Source organism: Drosophila melanogaster, chromosome 2L, assembly GCF_000001215.4.
Source record: "Drosophila melanogaster chromosome 2L".
Taxonomy (NCBI): Eukaryota; Metazoa; Arthropoda; class Insecta; order Diptera; family Drosophilidae; genus Drosophila; species Drosophila melanogaster.
In genome coordinates, this window is record NT_033779.5 from 10,475,651 (window position 1) to 10,491,492 (window position 15,842).

General features: G+C 42.8%; 5 protein-coding genes across 9 annotated transcripts; 3 read left to right on the forward strand and 2 right to left on the reverse strand.

Moving 5' to 3' along the window:
• The first annotated feature begins 1,422 nt into the window (after nt 1–1,422).
• Nucleotides 1,423–7,325, forward strand: RluA-2 (RluA pseudouridine synthase 2). 4 transcript variants are annotated; one of them, NM_001201853.2, is made up of 10 exons: nt 1,423–1,533; nt 1,667–1,942; nt 5,448–5,634; nt 5,698–5,920; nt 5,972–6,059; nt 6,113–6,333; nt 6,393–6,583; nt 6,635–6,924; nt 6,975–7,136; nt 7,195–7,325. In NM_001201853.2, the coding sequence occupies exons 2-10, from the start codon at nt 1,736–1,738 to the stop codon at nt 7,267–7,269; spliced, it is 1,644 nt and encodes a 547-aa protein (NP_001188782.2). In that variant the 5' UTR covers nt 1,423–1,533; nt 1,667–1,735; the 3' UTR covers nt 7,270–7,325. The 4 variants fall into 4 exon arrangements, with proteins under 4 accessions (NP_001188782.2, NP_609411.1, NP_001188783.1 ...); NM_135567.4 differs by having other exon boundaries at nt 1,423–1,942; NM_001201854.2 differs by having other exon boundaries at nt 1,423–1,942; nt 6,987–7,136.
• A 319-nt stretch (nt 7,326–7,644) lies between these two features.
• Grip75 lies at nt 7,645–10,207 on the forward strand. The gene is made up of 8 exons (NM_135568.4): nt 7,645–7,776; nt 7,834–7,978; nt 8,037–8,322; nt 8,384–8,543; nt 8,604–9,110; nt 9,175–9,547; nt 9,604–9,877; nt 9,944–10,207. Exons 1-8 carry the CDS (start codon nt 7,708–7,710, stop codon nt 10,080–10,082), a joined length of 1,953 nt encoding a protein of 650 aa, NP_609412.1. The 5' UTR covers nt 7,645–7,707; the 3' UTR covers nt 10,083–10,207.
• On the reverse strand, nt 9,888–12,972 carry Cog4 (Component of oligomeric golgi complex 4). The gene is made up of 8 exons (NM_135569.4): nt 12,761–12,972; nt 11,967–12,703; nt 11,594–11,909; nt 11,412–11,542; nt 10,748–11,351; nt 10,502–10,687; nt 10,205–10,431; nt 9,888–10,140 (listed from the first exon to the last, which is right to left on the reverse strand). Exons 1-8 carry the CDS (start codon nt 12,845–12,847, stop codon nt 10,098–10,100), a joined length of 2,331 nt encoding a protein of 776 aa, NP_609413.1. The 5' UTR covers nt 12,848–12,972; the 3' UTR covers nt 9,888–10,097.
• A 71-nt stretch (nt 12,973–13,043) lies between these two features.
• On the forward strand, nt 13,044–14,811 carry CG6144 (uncharacterized protein). Of its 2 annotated transcripts, none has more exons than NM_001038806.3 (2): nt 13,044–13,338; nt 13,402–14,811. In NM_001038806.3, exons 1-2 carry the CDS (start codon nt 13,309–13,311, stop codon nt 14,056–14,058), a joined length of 687 nt encoding a protein of 228 aa, NP_001033895.1. In that variant the 5' UTR covers nt 13,044–13,308; the 3' UTR covers nt 14,059–14,811. The 2 variants fall into 2 exon arrangements, with proteins under 2 accessions (NP_001033895.1, NP_609414.3); NM_135570.5 differs by having other exon boundaries at nt 13,196–13,338.
• Nucleotides 14,250–15,804, reverse strand: CG13144 (uncharacterized protein). The gene has a single exon (NM_135571.3). It carries the CDS (start codon nt 15,712–15,714, stop codon nt 14,839–14,841), a length of 876 nt encoding a protein of 291 aa, NP_609415.1. The 5' UTR covers nt 15,715–15,804; the 3' UTR covers nt 14,250–14,838.
• Between the last annotated feature and the right edge of the window lie 38 nt (nt 15,805–15,842).

The window sequence follows — 15,842 nt, forward strand, 5'->3', positions numbered from 1 at the left end:
TAGATCTTGTGGAAGTGAAGAAATTCTTATTATAATCTAAAAAAACATAATTTTTGTTTCAGTATCTAAGCAACTTTATCCTTGTAAGTTTGGTTCCATGTTTTTGAGCGCCAAAAAGTAGGCAACAAATTAAGCTAAATCAAGCGAGCTCGTGTTGATCCTTAGATAAGCAAGGACTATTGAAACAACTCAAAGATAGTTGGATTAGTTTTAATAATTTTTTCCAATTAGCAACTAACCAAAATACAGAAGGCATTATGTTTGATCAAATTTGGGCTAAGGCTCCGCGAATTGCGTGTTTGACTGCGTGACTTTTGTTTTCCGAAACTCACCCACTTTCGCACGGGCCATTCCATTCAGATCCCGACGCCATGGTCTACGGGTATATGGAGTGGAGTGGAGTGGAGGTCTCCTTGAAACGCGGTTGGTCACGAAAGCGAACAACAAAGAAAAGGCTTGCCCGTCATTTGAGGCAACATTTAATGGCCACTGGCTATGGGGCTATATGGCTATATGGCTAAAAAGCTATAGGGCTCATCCTGAATAAACAGGGGTTGGTGTGTGTGGGTGTGTGCGACTAGGTGTGTGTGTGTGTGTGTTGGTGTGCGAGAAGTTGACGTTCGTTTGTGAAAACGAAGAAAGTGATTAAATCAGCACGATATTTTGTAGGTGTGCGCTAGCTCACCCATTAAATTTCTCCCATCCGCATTCGTGTATGTGTGTGTGTGAGCCCGCACACACACCTACACATTTGAGCTACTGTTCTAAATTGACTTTTCGCCTGGACAAAACTAAAAATGACGACATCGCGTTTTTTTTCGCTTTCATAGAAAAGCTTTGCCTCTAAACATGCCCATCATGCGCGTGTTTATAAACAACACAGATCTCTTACCAACCTGTATATAACATTTATATGTATATATATATAGAAAGGTGTGCTGGGCCTCCGATTACACTCCCACATGCATGTTCGCACACATGTATGCAGTTACCAAATATGGGAACACACGTTAATGTAATTAAGCCTTAAGGCTGGATAAATGCCAACTCGAGTCGTATATTATTTGCGATATTGCAGGCAGTTATAAATTAACTTCTTTATGACTGCTGCTAATTTGGATTTTCAATTCGAGTGCTTGTTATTTTGGGTGTTATTTTAAAAGAACTTAAACAGCTTGAAGATAAGGTTTCAAAAACGTTAAGCCATTATCATTATCCCAGGACTGCCTCATTTTTGGTGGAAGCGATTTCTTACATTTTGTTACAATTTAAATCTGTATTGGTTTTTCACGCAATATCTTTAGTTTAACGAATATCATATATCCTATCTTGAACTTCAGCATTTCGAAAACGGTTTCGAGTGGCTTTGAAAAACCAGTAAGTTCCGTGCAAATACCCCTAATGAAGTTCAATCGGCGCGAATCAGTGGTTCGCGCGCTTATCGATAGGCAATGTTTTGGTTTTGCTTGCTTTCGGCATAAAAACGTAATTTTCATGCGGTTTTTGCGGCAATTTAGGGACGTTTTTCGTTTGGCAAGTGGTGTTTGTGTTATGAATTAAAGTAACATTTAACTCATTCAATTGAATCATCGCATAAAGCAGAGTGTTTTTGTGTTTGAAACTGAAATCTGCGCACGTGTTGACTAACTTGTTGTTATTATTATAGCGTTGCTTAGATATTCTAGTAAATTGGCCGCAAATCAAAAACTATAAACAATTCTCGTGGCTGTTGAAAATGGAGAGTTCCAAACTCTTGAGAAATGCACAAACCCAGCATGGAGATGCCTCATCCGTGGACGTGGAAAACATATTCCTGCACCGCCATATGCTATACACAAATCCCACTTCGGATGGCAATCTCCATGATCGGGAAGATTCCCCCGAATGCGTGTGGTGTCCAGACGACAAGGATGGTAGTCCAGCTGAAAGCAAAGATCCACCGGTGAGTAGTGATAAGATAAGACATTCTATTAAGTACATAGATCCGGTTACTATTATATATCAAGATATCATACAATATATAATTACATATGATCCGCATTGTTTGCTGAGTATACCTTGTGTATTTATAAAAAAGAAAACTAAATTTTTAAAATTATATACTGTATAGTTATAATTTTTTAACATTACAGAAATGTTAGAAATATATTGTATATTCAGGAATATATTTATGTGTAAAATCCAGCTGAACTTGATTAAATGCCGTTTTGTTCATGCACTTGAATGCATATTTGTTTACCCTGGCGTGTCGCCCTCCATTATTAATTCCCATTTATTTACCCGCTTTATAGCGAGGAATCCGCGGCTGGCGACCACTTCTCCAACTTTGACCGATTCGCAGCTAGTAAAAGAGCATATTTATCTTGGGGGAATCGAATGCCCAAAACAATTTAGTCCGGTCTGCTCGCAAATTGTGTGGATTCGGATTCCTGTCCTCACTTATGCAGTATTATTGGTGTCGAGGGAAATTTCAATGCAGCAGCTCCAATCGCACACTTAAAACTTAATTAAAAAGCTAATCAGGGAGTAGCAAATGCAATTTGCTGCATTAATTTAAACAATTAATTAGGTACAATTTCAATTGTTGTAATGCTCTTCATATCTAAGCTCATTCATACTGTAGTAGTTTAATTCTAAATTGACGTAATAAACTAGAGGCAAATTAGGTTTTTGATTGAAGCTTAAAGTGTTGTTTTGTATTTATTCTTCAGAAAAAGTTTCGAAGTAAGTTGCAAACTAATTAATAACAATAATGAAAGAAAGCTCAAACAGCATTGCGTGACACCCACACATGTGAGTGAAAGAAATGGGTTTATTTCAGTTTTATTCTATTACCTTAAAGTTTCGAGAGTCATAAAATTGTATATAAACATGCGGTGGAGCCAGGAGGAGTAGCTGCACCCTGGTACCTGGAGATTTAAGCCATTTTTACGAGACTTTGAGTCACAAATGCCCCAATAAACGAGACTGCAGTCAGTGCCTGCAGTGGAAGAGTCAACGTTCTGGCCGCCATAGAAATTTAAAGCCACCCCTAGGCGTCAGTAGATTCTTAAAAATTTAGGGCTTTGCTAAGATGTGCAACAAAAACCAGATTTTAGACAAAACCCTTAATGGCCCACAAAAACCGGTACAGGCATGCTAGTTTCGTGGCTTTTTGTTTGCTGGTTCCTCCACCTCAACGTACGTGACAGTGTCAAATGGCCTTAAATATTTAGCCAGAGTGTACACTTAAAGCGCCAGACCCATTCCTAATTCTCTCTCGCTAATTAAACTAATCAATAAACTAAAAACCGGAGTGTATACAAACGCATATACATTATATACATGTATATATATGTATATAGGGAAATAGCTCGAGGTTGTCGTCTGCAAGGAGTTAAGTTATGTGTGGGGACCAACTGGACGCACGAATGGACGGACACGTTTCACTTGCCTTCGTAGATATTTTACCACGGATTTGTCATAATTAGTTCTTTTTTGGGTGGGGTTTCAGTGGGTTTCTAGTGTCCCGGCATCTCGCGCGGTGGCTGCCTAACGAGCTACTTTTGTCAAGTTGGTCTGTTGGTCGTGATGTTTCCGCAATTATTAGTGTCAGTGCCTCGTGCTTACGGGCGGGTGGGTATCCTAAGTGCGGTCCTCATTGTTTCCGCGATGCGCCTTTTGGGCCAGTCGTTTTTATAATTCTTACAATACCATGTAAACACGCATTACGAAAACCGCCGCGGATGGCGGTTACTGGTTTGCAGGAAGAGGAAAATCCCTCTAAGACTTGGTCGCCTGCACTCCTTTTCCATTTTCCATTCCACTGACACTGGCTTGCGCCATCAAACTGAGGAATTAAAAGGGAAGATAGGCTGCCTGTGGACTAAGTGGCTTTGCGGATCAGGCACACTTTGCGCAATTAACTAAATAAATAAATGTATAGAAAAGTGGTTGTTAAGAAAACATAAGCCTTGTCATTCGAACATATCAAATATTCCCAAATCTTGCCACTTTAAAAACTCTTGTTGGGCTTTTTGCACAGACACAATACCTATTTTTTTTAATAAGGTTTGATTGCATCCCCTCTGTTAATTATAATTAACAGGTAATATTAATGATTTTAACTTTCTTTTTGTGGCATAATAATGGTGGCATATTGACTTGGAACAATCAAAAGCATTATTTATGTTGACTTTAATAGCCAAGGACAAACAAAAAATTATGAAATAAATAAAAATAACAATTGCATTAATATGTAAAATCTGTGTAGTATATATATTAATTAAGACCATAAAGGGAACAAAACCCATAGAGATGGCACTTTCGAATGTGTTGAGATATCTGCGAGGCGCCAAATTGAATTGATCTGGCAACGCTAAGTTGAATTTGTTATCAATGTAGGTTAATGTGAAGAAAAAGAAAAATCGTGGGTTTGTTTACAAAAAAGCGCGATAAAAATAGAATGCGAATTGGCGGCAAGTGAGGGGAGCCGCCGATGATATCCAATTTGTATGATAATTATGCGCACAGGTGTGGACGGATTGGAAATGTGCCATCAAGAGCATGTGGAAACAGAAACATGAGCCAATGAAGGCGACGGAAGAAGAGCATGTCATTATCCTCCAGTTGGATAAGTTCCAAGATGCTGATCCGGATGAAATCAGGGTGTATCAAGAAGCAGTACCCAAGGGAGTTAGCTCCTCTAGTCTTAAAAACACCGCCTAACAATATAAAAACCTTATCGAAACCCATTGTTAGCTGATAACAGCTTTAGAATAATCTCTGCAGGATCAGAGGTCACTGCAATTCTTAAGGTAATTGCAATTCTTAAGGTAATTGCTGTAGAGCTTCGTGAAACTACGAGGACCGACGCAGAATCAATGATGTCTATGGCACTTGAGATGTGGAGAAGGGAGGGCAGCACAAAAATGATAAAAAATGTTTGTATTTTATAGTTTTAAACTTTGCATAACCCTTAAACAACTCAAGAGACCTGTTTTATTATGGACTTTTGTCTATGTTTGCTTCCTGGCTAGAACATATTGGCTGGTAGACCAGTAACCAACAAAATACTACTGGTTCGCAGCCAATTTTGTAGTTTTTGTTTTCCTTTTAGTGTGCAACAAGGAAAAAACAAACAGTCTGTCTGAAAATTATGCTTGGGCTGCAGAATGAAAACGAGGAATTGTTTGCACACAAACACCGGAAACAAGGCTCCAATGTGTTAAGAGCTGATAAGCTGATAAGGATACATATATGATGACTTTGGCACGGTAGGCTTTCGTATTTTCTGTATCTTCAAGAGTGAAGTTCCTCAAATCTAAACGAATTTTCTAAATAGTAAGCAATTGTTCAGTTTAAAGCAAGAACTAAAGGTGTTTTTGCTCAAAAATAAAAAGAAGACATTCAATGAAGCTGAAAATATTTTAAAAAACTATTACCACCCGTCGTGGTTTATCTTACAGATATCCATATCAGAGGAAAAGTCTGAAACGCAATCAAAAGAAGTTTTGTCGGAAAAGCGAAAAGCTAGCAGCACAGATGACGAAGGGCATGTGAAAAAAGTAAAATTAGAGGCCAATAGTCTAAAAACGAAGCGTCCTGGATTCAGCGATGAAAGATACGACGAAACATCGTATTATTTTGAGAATGGTATGGCCAACATATTAATAAACCAACTTAGAAGATATTCTGTTATAAAATTGCAATCTATAGGTCTGCGGAAGGTGTATCCTTATTTTTTCACATTCACCACGTTCGCCAAAGGACGTTGGGTTGATGAGAAAATTCTGGATGTATTTGTCCGCGAATTTCGAGCCGCACCGCCGGAGGAATATGAACGCAGCCTGGAAGCGGGAAAATTGACTGTTAACTCTGAGAAAGTGCCCAAGGACTATAAAATCAAGCACAATGATCTGCTGGCCAATGTGGTGCATAGGTAAGCATCAGCAGGAAATCTCATTTGAATATGCACACATTTGCATTCTAGACACGAAGTCCCTGTTACTTCACAGCCCATCAAGATTGTGTACATGGACAAGGATATTGTGGTTGTGAATAAGCCGGCATCGATACCGGTAGGTATACTAATTTGGAAGGAATTTGATTTAATAACAATCGTATGTTGTAGGTACATCCTTGTGGAAGATATAGACACAACACGGTAGTTTTCATCCTGGCCAAGGAGCACAATCTGAAGAACCTGCGAACCATTCACAGATTGGATCGTCTCACATCTGGCCTACTTTTGTTTGGACGGACTGCTGAAAAAGCCCGCGAATTGGAGCTGCAAATCCGAACTCGCCAAGTGCAAAAGGAATACGTTTGCCGCGTTGAAGGACGCTTTCCAGAGTAAGTCCAAAATGCATCTAATCTTTTATATATCTGCTTATTTTTCATATCTTTCGTAGTGGCATAGTTGAATGCAATGAGAAAATCGACGTCGTGAGCTACAAAATAGGTGTTTGTAAGGTTTCACCGAAGGGCAAGGACTGTAAGACCACATTTAAAAGAATCGGCGAGGTGGGCAGTGATAGTATTGTTTTGTGCAAACCACTAACAGGACGAATGCACCAAATACGAGTGCATTTACAATTCTTGGGTAAGTGACAACCAGATAATTCCATTCAATTATAACACTCGTATTTCACAGGCTATCCCATTTCAAATGATCCTTTGTACAACCATGAAGTTTTCGGTCCATTGAAAGGAAGAGGAGGAGATATCGGTGGAATAACCGAGGAACAGTTGATCAGTAACCTAATTAGCATTCATAATGCAGAAAACTGGTTGGGCTTGGAAGGAGATCAAATCGTATCAGGGGAAATAAAAGACGTAGCAGCAAGTACTTCAGTAGTAGAGGCTCCCTCAGTAGTTCAGGCTCCTATTAATAGTGAAACTGAAAAGCCTGTGATTTCAAAAAACCTTGAACCAAGTAACGATGTAAGTAACTTAAAATAGTTGTACAAGTCTGGAGAACACAATGCTTATAGGCTACTGCACAGATTGCCACCCAAACGTGCTATGAGGAACCAGACAGGTCCTTTGATTCCAAGAAGACAACTTCGGATCCGCAATGTTCTGAATGCAAGATAAACTACAGAGACCCCGGCACAAAGGATCTCATAATGTACTTGCATGCATGGAAATACAAGGTCAGTTTCAAACTATACATTTTTAAAGATTTAATTTCAAATTAAATCTTATTTTCAGGGCGTTGGTTGGGAGTACGAAACCGAATTGCCGGAATGGGCGTGTAATTCGAATATTGATTACGATAAAGTATAAAGGAAAAATTGATTGCAAACACGACGCTTTAGTAAAAAGAAATATTTTTACAGAGTTTAACAAATTGTGTTTCCATTTTATCTTCATTTGTAGCATTGTTTTATTACTTTGCCGAATTACTTTATCATTTTGCGGTGCAAGGGGATGTCCTCGTGGAGTATTATTTATCGTCGTGCAGTGGATGTCCTAGGATGCCAACTATCCTGGATAATACTTTGCAAGAACTTCACCTGAACACTCTGCTCACAGTGGTTTCAGTTAACTGCAGTTCTGCGAATTTTTAAAATTTAAAACCACAATCAGTTGGCGGGAAGGGAATGCCCCTAATTCTATCGATTAGTTGGTTCTTATCGATAACGGACGGGGCAGGATATGTGTCATCTCTGTCGGACATCTGGCGCAAATGAAATACAAATACCGAATTAAAGCAGCAAAACAATGATACACGATTTGTTATTGGCTTGCCGGAGCCACAATCCGGAGCAGCTGGGTATAAAGGCATTCAATGTAAGTAAAATCGTTGGAAATAAATAATTTCGAAAGCCTTACAAGCGAACTTTCTAGGAAACCACAGTCATTGACCAGTTCATACATCCTTGCGAGCGGGAGATATTTATGGACATTATAAAAATCATTAAGGTTTACCAAGAAGTTGAGCAGTTTACCCATTCATCGGGAAGAAAGTCCGACACACATGGCGAACTTCCAGGTATAAATGGAAGGTTGCATAGTGTTTTTAAGATTTCAAATGTGTATTTCTATCGCAGATAGTTTGCATGGTTACTACTTGCTCAATTTGGCCAAGGGCATTGAAATGGCTCTGGAGGAGTACTACGCTGAGATCGGACGTCTGGAGAAGTATTGTTTGGGTAACGAGCGCAATTCGCTCTCATATGTCTACAATGCCCTGTACGCCAAGTTCCCCCTTCTGGTCTTCATGCGTAATCTCATCACAGAGATCCATGTGCTGAATCTGCGAGGATGCGTCTTGCTCCACAATCTACATCAGCAGTGCGAGCACGGCGATATTCAACTGGAAAAAGCAATCAAGATGCAAGTGATAGCCAACACACAACGCCTTGTTTCCATAATCCAAATGCTCTTCATTATGCAGAATTATGAAGCCTGTTAAGAACGCATTTTTCTCCAGCCTGGCTCACTGGCTGTTGTTTGGAGTGATTGACGATGTCCACTCGGAATTCTTTATTAAGTTTACCCCAACGGATGCAGTTGATGGTAGCTCATTCAGCAAATCAGCCACTTGCTCACTTCTGGTAACAACTTAACAAGCGATTATCCTTACCCTATATTATAAATAGCATATCTATATCCAGAGCGCAGAGAAAAACCCCGAGGATTACATATGGCAATATGAGGTGAATATGTCTCAGCTGCCAGGATTTTTCTCCATCGTTTTAGCCGAAAAAGTTCTGTTCGTGGGACAAACAGTGCTGGTCTTCAAAATGGGGCGCAACGTAAAAGTTAAAAACAAAACCGACCCACTGGCGGCAAAACTGGCTGAATTGGATTCAGATGATATCTATCAGCTGTGGAGCGGCAGGGAGTCCGAGTTCTTCAAAATGGTCGTTGATTTGAGCAACGAGGACACCATCAATGTGTTTCGCCTCGAGAAGGTTATTATCGATATCAAGAATTACGTTAGCGCCCGGCTGTCGGAGATCGCTGTGAACGAAGTGGATCTGGAGCGGCAAATGGGACTGATTAAGGACTTCTTTTTGCTAGGCAGAGGAGAGTTCTACTTGGAGTTCTGCTCCCAAATGGTCGGTACCATGGAAACTTATCGCGAAGAACGTTTTAAAAACGTCACTAGATCATTTGAGGTACTAATTACGCATAATGTTGTTAAATATGTATTTTAGATTTACATTTTTAACTCATACTCAGCTGGCAGCTACTGTCACGGGAATCACAGATGACTTGGACAAGTTTTCACTGATCTGCCAGAGAAGCACGTCTGAACCAGACGATACCTCCGACTTTAATTTTCTGCAAGGCCTCAGTCTAAAATATGAGTATGAGTGGCCATTGAATCTTTTGTTCTCCCCAACAACGATCGAGCGGTACAACAATATATTCCGATTTTTACTGATCATTCGAACATATCAATACGAAATACAAAGGGTCTGGGCCAAGCAGACTTGGAGGGCGAAGAGTGCAAAGGATGTGCCTCCAAATAACAAAATCATAACTCTTCGCAACTATCTAATGTTCTTTCTGAACAACATGCAGTATTACATTCAAGTTGATGTGCTGGAAAGTGAGTTTTTGAGCGCAATACGAAATTGATCGAAAATAACTCACATTTTGTTACAGGTCAATTTGGAATTTTGATGAATGTGATCAAGAGCAGGAGTGATTTCGAAGTTATACAAAGGGCTCACACTGTATTTCTGGCAAATGTTCTTTCGCATTGCTTCCTGCTTAACGAATCAGAGACCCAATTGAATGTCACCGGGAGCCAAAACCGAAATCCCATTTATGGAACCCTTCTTAAACTCTTTGGCATATGTGAGAAGTTTGCGCATATGACCCAAACGAAAGATCCGTCTGATGACTTAGAGGATGAAGTCGACCAACTTAATGAAAGGTATGTCTTTACATTTTGGATAAGTGGGTTATTATTGTATAATAATAAAACGTTGTTTTCTTATAGTTTTGGTGTTCAAATTGCGAGCCTTATCCAACTATTAGTCGATGTAAAATCAGCTTCTTGTTTGGGTCCGCTTTCGCAGCTGCTTTTGCGTTTGGATTTCAATTGTTGGTTCAGTGCCAGTCATAATACGTCCGCATGAATACGATGTTTTTGCCTAAAGTTGTAGCCGCTTAATGTCTTCTATACGAAAGTCATTTCTGAAAAACAAACAAACGATTAATAAACTGAAGAAAATGTTATATTTTAAATAAACTTTCTTACCTTAACGTTAAAAATGTGCGAACTTCGTTAGGTGTGAGATGCCAAGATGACATCTCTTTGTTATTCTCCGGATTCCAGTACTCCGATAGCTCCGTAATCTTGTCCAGATTGAGGAGCGTAGCTATTTGGGATATACGTGTCATCTTATCTCGAACCGACCACGATGTAGCTCCTGTTAGATAACTTCCCAAGGCACGAACTTCCTGATCAAGCACCAAACCGCCAAGCTTTTGAATAGAACATAATCCATTATTATTCTAATTCCACAAGGTAAATTTGACCTGCTGAGATACATACTCTATTAAAGCTGATTTTCTTAATAGCCCGTTCCAATTGAATAGTCACTTCGGTCGCCAAAATGCTAACGAGTGCATCATAGTTGCGCGGACTCAACGAGTTCTTAAAAGAGTTAAGTAGTCCATCCAATTGCACTATGAAGAACTGGACAAATGTCTCCCCAGCTTCGTAAGCAGCAAGTTCCTCCTGTAAAAACAGATTGCATTGCGTTCTCATAAAGATACTTTAGTCCATACAGATACTTACCTCATTCAAATTGTGACTGTAGTTCAGGAACTGATTGATCCAGGGATTAAGGCGTGGCTTTATGACACTGGATCGCAGCTGCTGCATTCCAAAATCAACGGTGGCTTTCAACGCGTCCCGCACAGCTTTAAGTTCCGTGAGGCAACTGTCCAGCATTTGACGCTCCACCTGGGTCGTTTGTGGAAATGTGCCAGCAATTTCCTGTTCCATCGTCTGACACAAGGTCTCAATATACTCTGTCGATATGTCGGCATTGTTCAGCTGAACCAAGAAATTGGCTCGACCTCGATCGGCATCACTGGAATGTAGTTTTCCCTGCTGCAGCGATGTTTGTATAGCATTATATGCCTGGGCCAAGTCGATGTAGCCCGAGGGATAGCCGCTTTTCAAGGGCGCCTTCAGTGCGTTCACAAAATCACCATCCAGGCAGGCAGCCACGTTGTTGATCACAGCACAGGTTCCGTTTATCGATTGGGTTGTCAGAGCCCTGCGAATGGATTTGCGAAGAATGAAGAACACATCGTCCACCATGGACGAACACTGCTGCCCAGACTCATAGGTGTCCAAGCCGATGGCCTTCAGTACGCTCTCCTCCATGAAATATCTAAAAATATATATACAATTACAACCATTTAGGCAGCTTACAATAGTTTCCGAATTTTACCTTTCCAGCAGCAAATAGGTGCTCAGAATTTCCTGCATTTGGCGGCGCAGATCGGAGTTCTTCATGATCTTCTCATAGCGTTCCATTATATCAAACTGCTCCTTTTCCGGCACACACGTCTCCACATGTACCTGCAATACTAATAGTTATCAAACCATTTTGTGAGAGCCTTTTCTCCTTGCCTGTAGGCGCCGACGCATAAATCGGAAGTACAACTCGACCCTGGCGTGCATGACGGTTATTTCAGCTATAATGGCATCGATTTCCTTGGGATTTAGCTTGTCCACCGAGCCGCCAGATGGTTTCCTATAATGACCCAGTGCTTGGATGCTGTTGCTCCCGAGATTTCCGCCACCGGCCGACCGCTGAGTGGATTCATTTACTTGCTTGCTGCGGTACTGGATCTGCCGGTTCTTGTTGAACTCCATTAGAAGATTCTTCACCTCCGTATCGCATTCGTGCTGCAGTATGGACACCATGTCGATGAGTGATGATGAACTGCGGGAGAATTACATATTTTAAGAGATACTGTTTTGCCATAACTAAGCTACCTACGCTTGTCCGTAAAAGGCTTCGATTATCGGCTGATTGACTTCCACCACCCTGGCGAAGTTTTCCAAAATAGCAGTCAGCCGATCTGCGTAGGCCAATTGCAGGCGCGATTCCGCCTTGGCTATGTCCTGGGCGTTCCTTAGTTCCTTCTGCGCCTTGTTTGCCAGCTTTTGGCAAATGTAGAGCGAGAACTTTTCGATTCCGGTGCGATGGCAACCGACTAGTGGAAAGATTTTGAAGAATCTTTCCACAGAGGCCAAATCATCGGCTTTGACTGCCTCATCGAAGCGCTTGGCAATCAGCACGCGGGTCTTCTCGGTGGCATCCTCCAGCGTCTTGACCGCATCGCTAACCGACGTTATGGAGCCCTGAACGTCGTCGGCGGTGCGCCGCAGCAATTGCTGATCCATCGCCAGGAAGCGGGCAATGTGGGTGGCACTCTTCTCGTAGTCCTCCTCGCCGATGGCCTTCACCACGCCCTGGCTACACAGATGCAGGTCGATCAGATCGTGCACCCGCTGCTGGCACTCGGAGGCACGGCACCTGGCCAAATCCAAACGGCGCACCTTGGCGCTCACCGATTCGGCCAACTGGGCAGTGTTTACGATCTGGTCGTTCAGCTTGTTGGAATCGCTGTCCACCGTGTGAAGCAGGCTGAGTGATCGCCCAATGCCACTCATTTTGGCCTCAATCTGGCATTGTTTGGCCAGCAGCGACTCCAGTTTCTCGTTAACTTTTGCCTAAAACGGAGGAAACACATAAGACTCAACCGGAGTTTTATTGACATGGGACTCCACCTCTTCGTCGGCAATCCGCTGCAGCGTTTCGTCCACCTGCTCATTTGTACCGATATCTAGAGCACCCAGCTGTTCCAGAACACTCATTCCGCTGCCGTCGGTCCGGATTTCCGGATCTTTGTTAAATTTCTTGATCTCTTTTTCCAATTGGATGAATTATCTGATACGTGGAATGAAAAATTTGTTTTGCTTTGAAATAGCGATGGGAGTTTGCGGCTCTGGACCAAATGTATCGGAATGTGGTATATCGATACATGAGGGCAACGATAAGACGGTGAAAATACTTTTAAGTTCGATCTGCTGTTTAATTAAAAGTTAATGATTTTACAAATACAAATAATGTATTTTCTTAGTTAAAATACAATCGTTCAAAAGCGACAAGTTTAAAAGCAAATGTTACATTAACACCATACGTCACTAAAAATACGGGCACCCTCGATTTTCCAAACAGCTGATGCAGAATTCAAAGCCCAACAAAAGTATTGATTTGCAATTTAAGTAGAATTAGCATTAGCGTAGCATTCCGATAGATAAGTGTAGGCCTAGTCATGGATTTCACGGGCTTTGAAGTGCGAAAGGCAAGTTAATAACACCCAAGTGTCTCGAGTGAAGTCCTCGTTATCCTTGCTTATCCTTTCCAGTGCCCACCGACTGTCATGTACATTCCGAACTTCATCACTTCCGAGGAGGAGCAGCGCATCCTGAGCCACATCGAGCGCACTCCGAAGCCTCGATGGACGCAGCTGCTGAACCGCCGGCTGGTCAACTACGGCGGTGTGCCGCATCCCAACGGAATGATTGCCGAGGAGATTCCGGAGTGGCTGCAGACCTATGTGGACAAGGTCAACAATCTGGGGGTGTTCGAGTCGCAGAACGCTAACCATGTTTTGGTCAACGAGTATCTGCCGGGTCAGGGAATTCTGCCGCACACAGATGGACCACTGTTCCATCCCATCATCTCCACCATTTCCACGGGTGCTCATACCGTGCTGGAGTTTGTCAAGCGTGAGGACACCACAACTGAAACAGAAGCTGGAGATCAGACGACCCGTGAAGTGCTCTTCAAGCTGCTGCTGGAACCGCGCAGCCTGCTCATCCTCAAGGACACGCTGTACACCGACTATCTGCACGCCATCTCCGAGACTAGCGAGGATGTGCTCTGCGATCGCATCTCCAACTACGATCTGTGCGAGAATACCTACAAGATCGGGGATCACTTAGTACGCCGATCGCCGCGCATCTCCCTCACCATCCGTAATGTGCCCAAGACCAGCAAGATGAAGCTCAAGTTCTGCTAGGTTCATTCCGCCATTCGATGTTCTTTGGCATTAAAGATTACAGATTACACAGATGTTGACTAGCTGCACGTTAAACGAACCCACTGAAGAGATCCCTGGGATCCAAAAAGAACTATGATAATCTGCAACCTGAATCTTCCGCTAGATGTTAAAGCACTCCGCACTAGCAGCACACTTGTTCGCAAGCAAATCCATGTTGGCCCACACAAAAGTGCTTTATTTATACCGCTAGCATTGTGTACATATATATAAATGTTTGTATTACGTATTACGGAGCAATAAGTTGTCCTGATCGGCGGACAGGCTCGAGCTGTATCCTCAGATTCCACCTGACCGCCGGCGGCCTTTAGATTTAGTTGTGCGAGCAGTTGTTGCAGGAATCCATGGCCTAGATTTGTGAAATATGTGGTTAACTTTGTATATGGGCATGTGCGACAACTGATTTTGATTATGATTGTCCTAATGCTTTGTACAATAGAATCTACACAGAATTTATGTAAAATCTTTCTGATTGAAAATGTTCCTTACGTTAACTACTAAGCAAATCAATTGCAGCCAAAGAAATCATAATGATGATCAGTTGACGAGATACCCCTTATATGTATGTTGAATGGAGCAGCCAGCACACTGGTTACCATAGTCGTGTGCTCCATGCTCCGGCCTCCTGTGTCCAAGTGTATTTTTGTAACCGTTTTTTCCACCGCGCACCGCAAAAAAGAGCGAAGAATTGCCAATAAACGTTATTGTCCACCTAACTCATCCTTTAAACCATTTAATCCACTAGGCCTCCTCATCCAGCCACTCCAGCCGGAACTCGCGCTCAAAGACCAGGCGATCGTACAGCCGCACCTCGCTAATCCTCGCCGAGATGTCCAGCCGCAGTTCGCTGACCGCCAGGTGGAAATTCTGACGCACCGTTCGCTGTTTGTCCGGTGTCAATTGATTGAGAGGTTTGCGAAAGATGCTGATGATGCGCTGCAGATGGTATTCCACGCTGGCACAGCGACCGATGCAAACCCACAAGTTCTCCGGATCGTGAATGTTACCCGGGAAGCGGGTGCGTTGATCGAAGGGCGCCTTGCCGGACAGCAGAGCTCTCACCTCGGCCACGATCTCCTGGTGCGTCCTCAGATCGCGTGTGCTGAGGGTGGTGAACTCATACTTGTCGCAAAAGTACATGAGCTCGGAGATGGCCACCCACGACTGGGAGCAGAGTGTGGCATGGTGATTCGACCAGTTGGTGTAGCCAGCTGGACTGGAGGTCTTGGTAGCCACGGCAGCGGTTGACGAGGAACTTGCATTGGGAGTCGGTGAAGTGCTCGTTGGACTGCCTGTCTTGGGCTTGGGCGTATCCGAACCATTTATGATGGACCTTCTTTCTGTGCGCTGCAGCTGCTCCATTTCCCGCTCGTGCTCCTTGGCCCTTAAATAGGCCTCCTTCTTCTGCTGCAACTCCTGAAGCTTGGTCATCTTTGGTGGCGACAACGACTTTGTGAAGATCGAGGGCGGTGGCGGCGCAGGAGCAGCCTGGTCGCCGTCTGTGTGTGCAATTGGTGTGCCGTTTGTGTCCAGCGATGCACTGCGTCCGTACTTGGCCCTATAGCGCTCCAGCGTGTCCAGCGAGAAGCTGAGCTCCTTCTTGATGGCCTTCTGCATGGTTCTGGTTTTCTGGCTTTATGTAATCACCTTGGGTGCTTCGATGCTCCGAATTGCACGCGTTCCCTTCGAGAATTTACAGGCGAATGCGAGCGCACATTCCGCATAAAGAGAGGCCGATCTCTTTA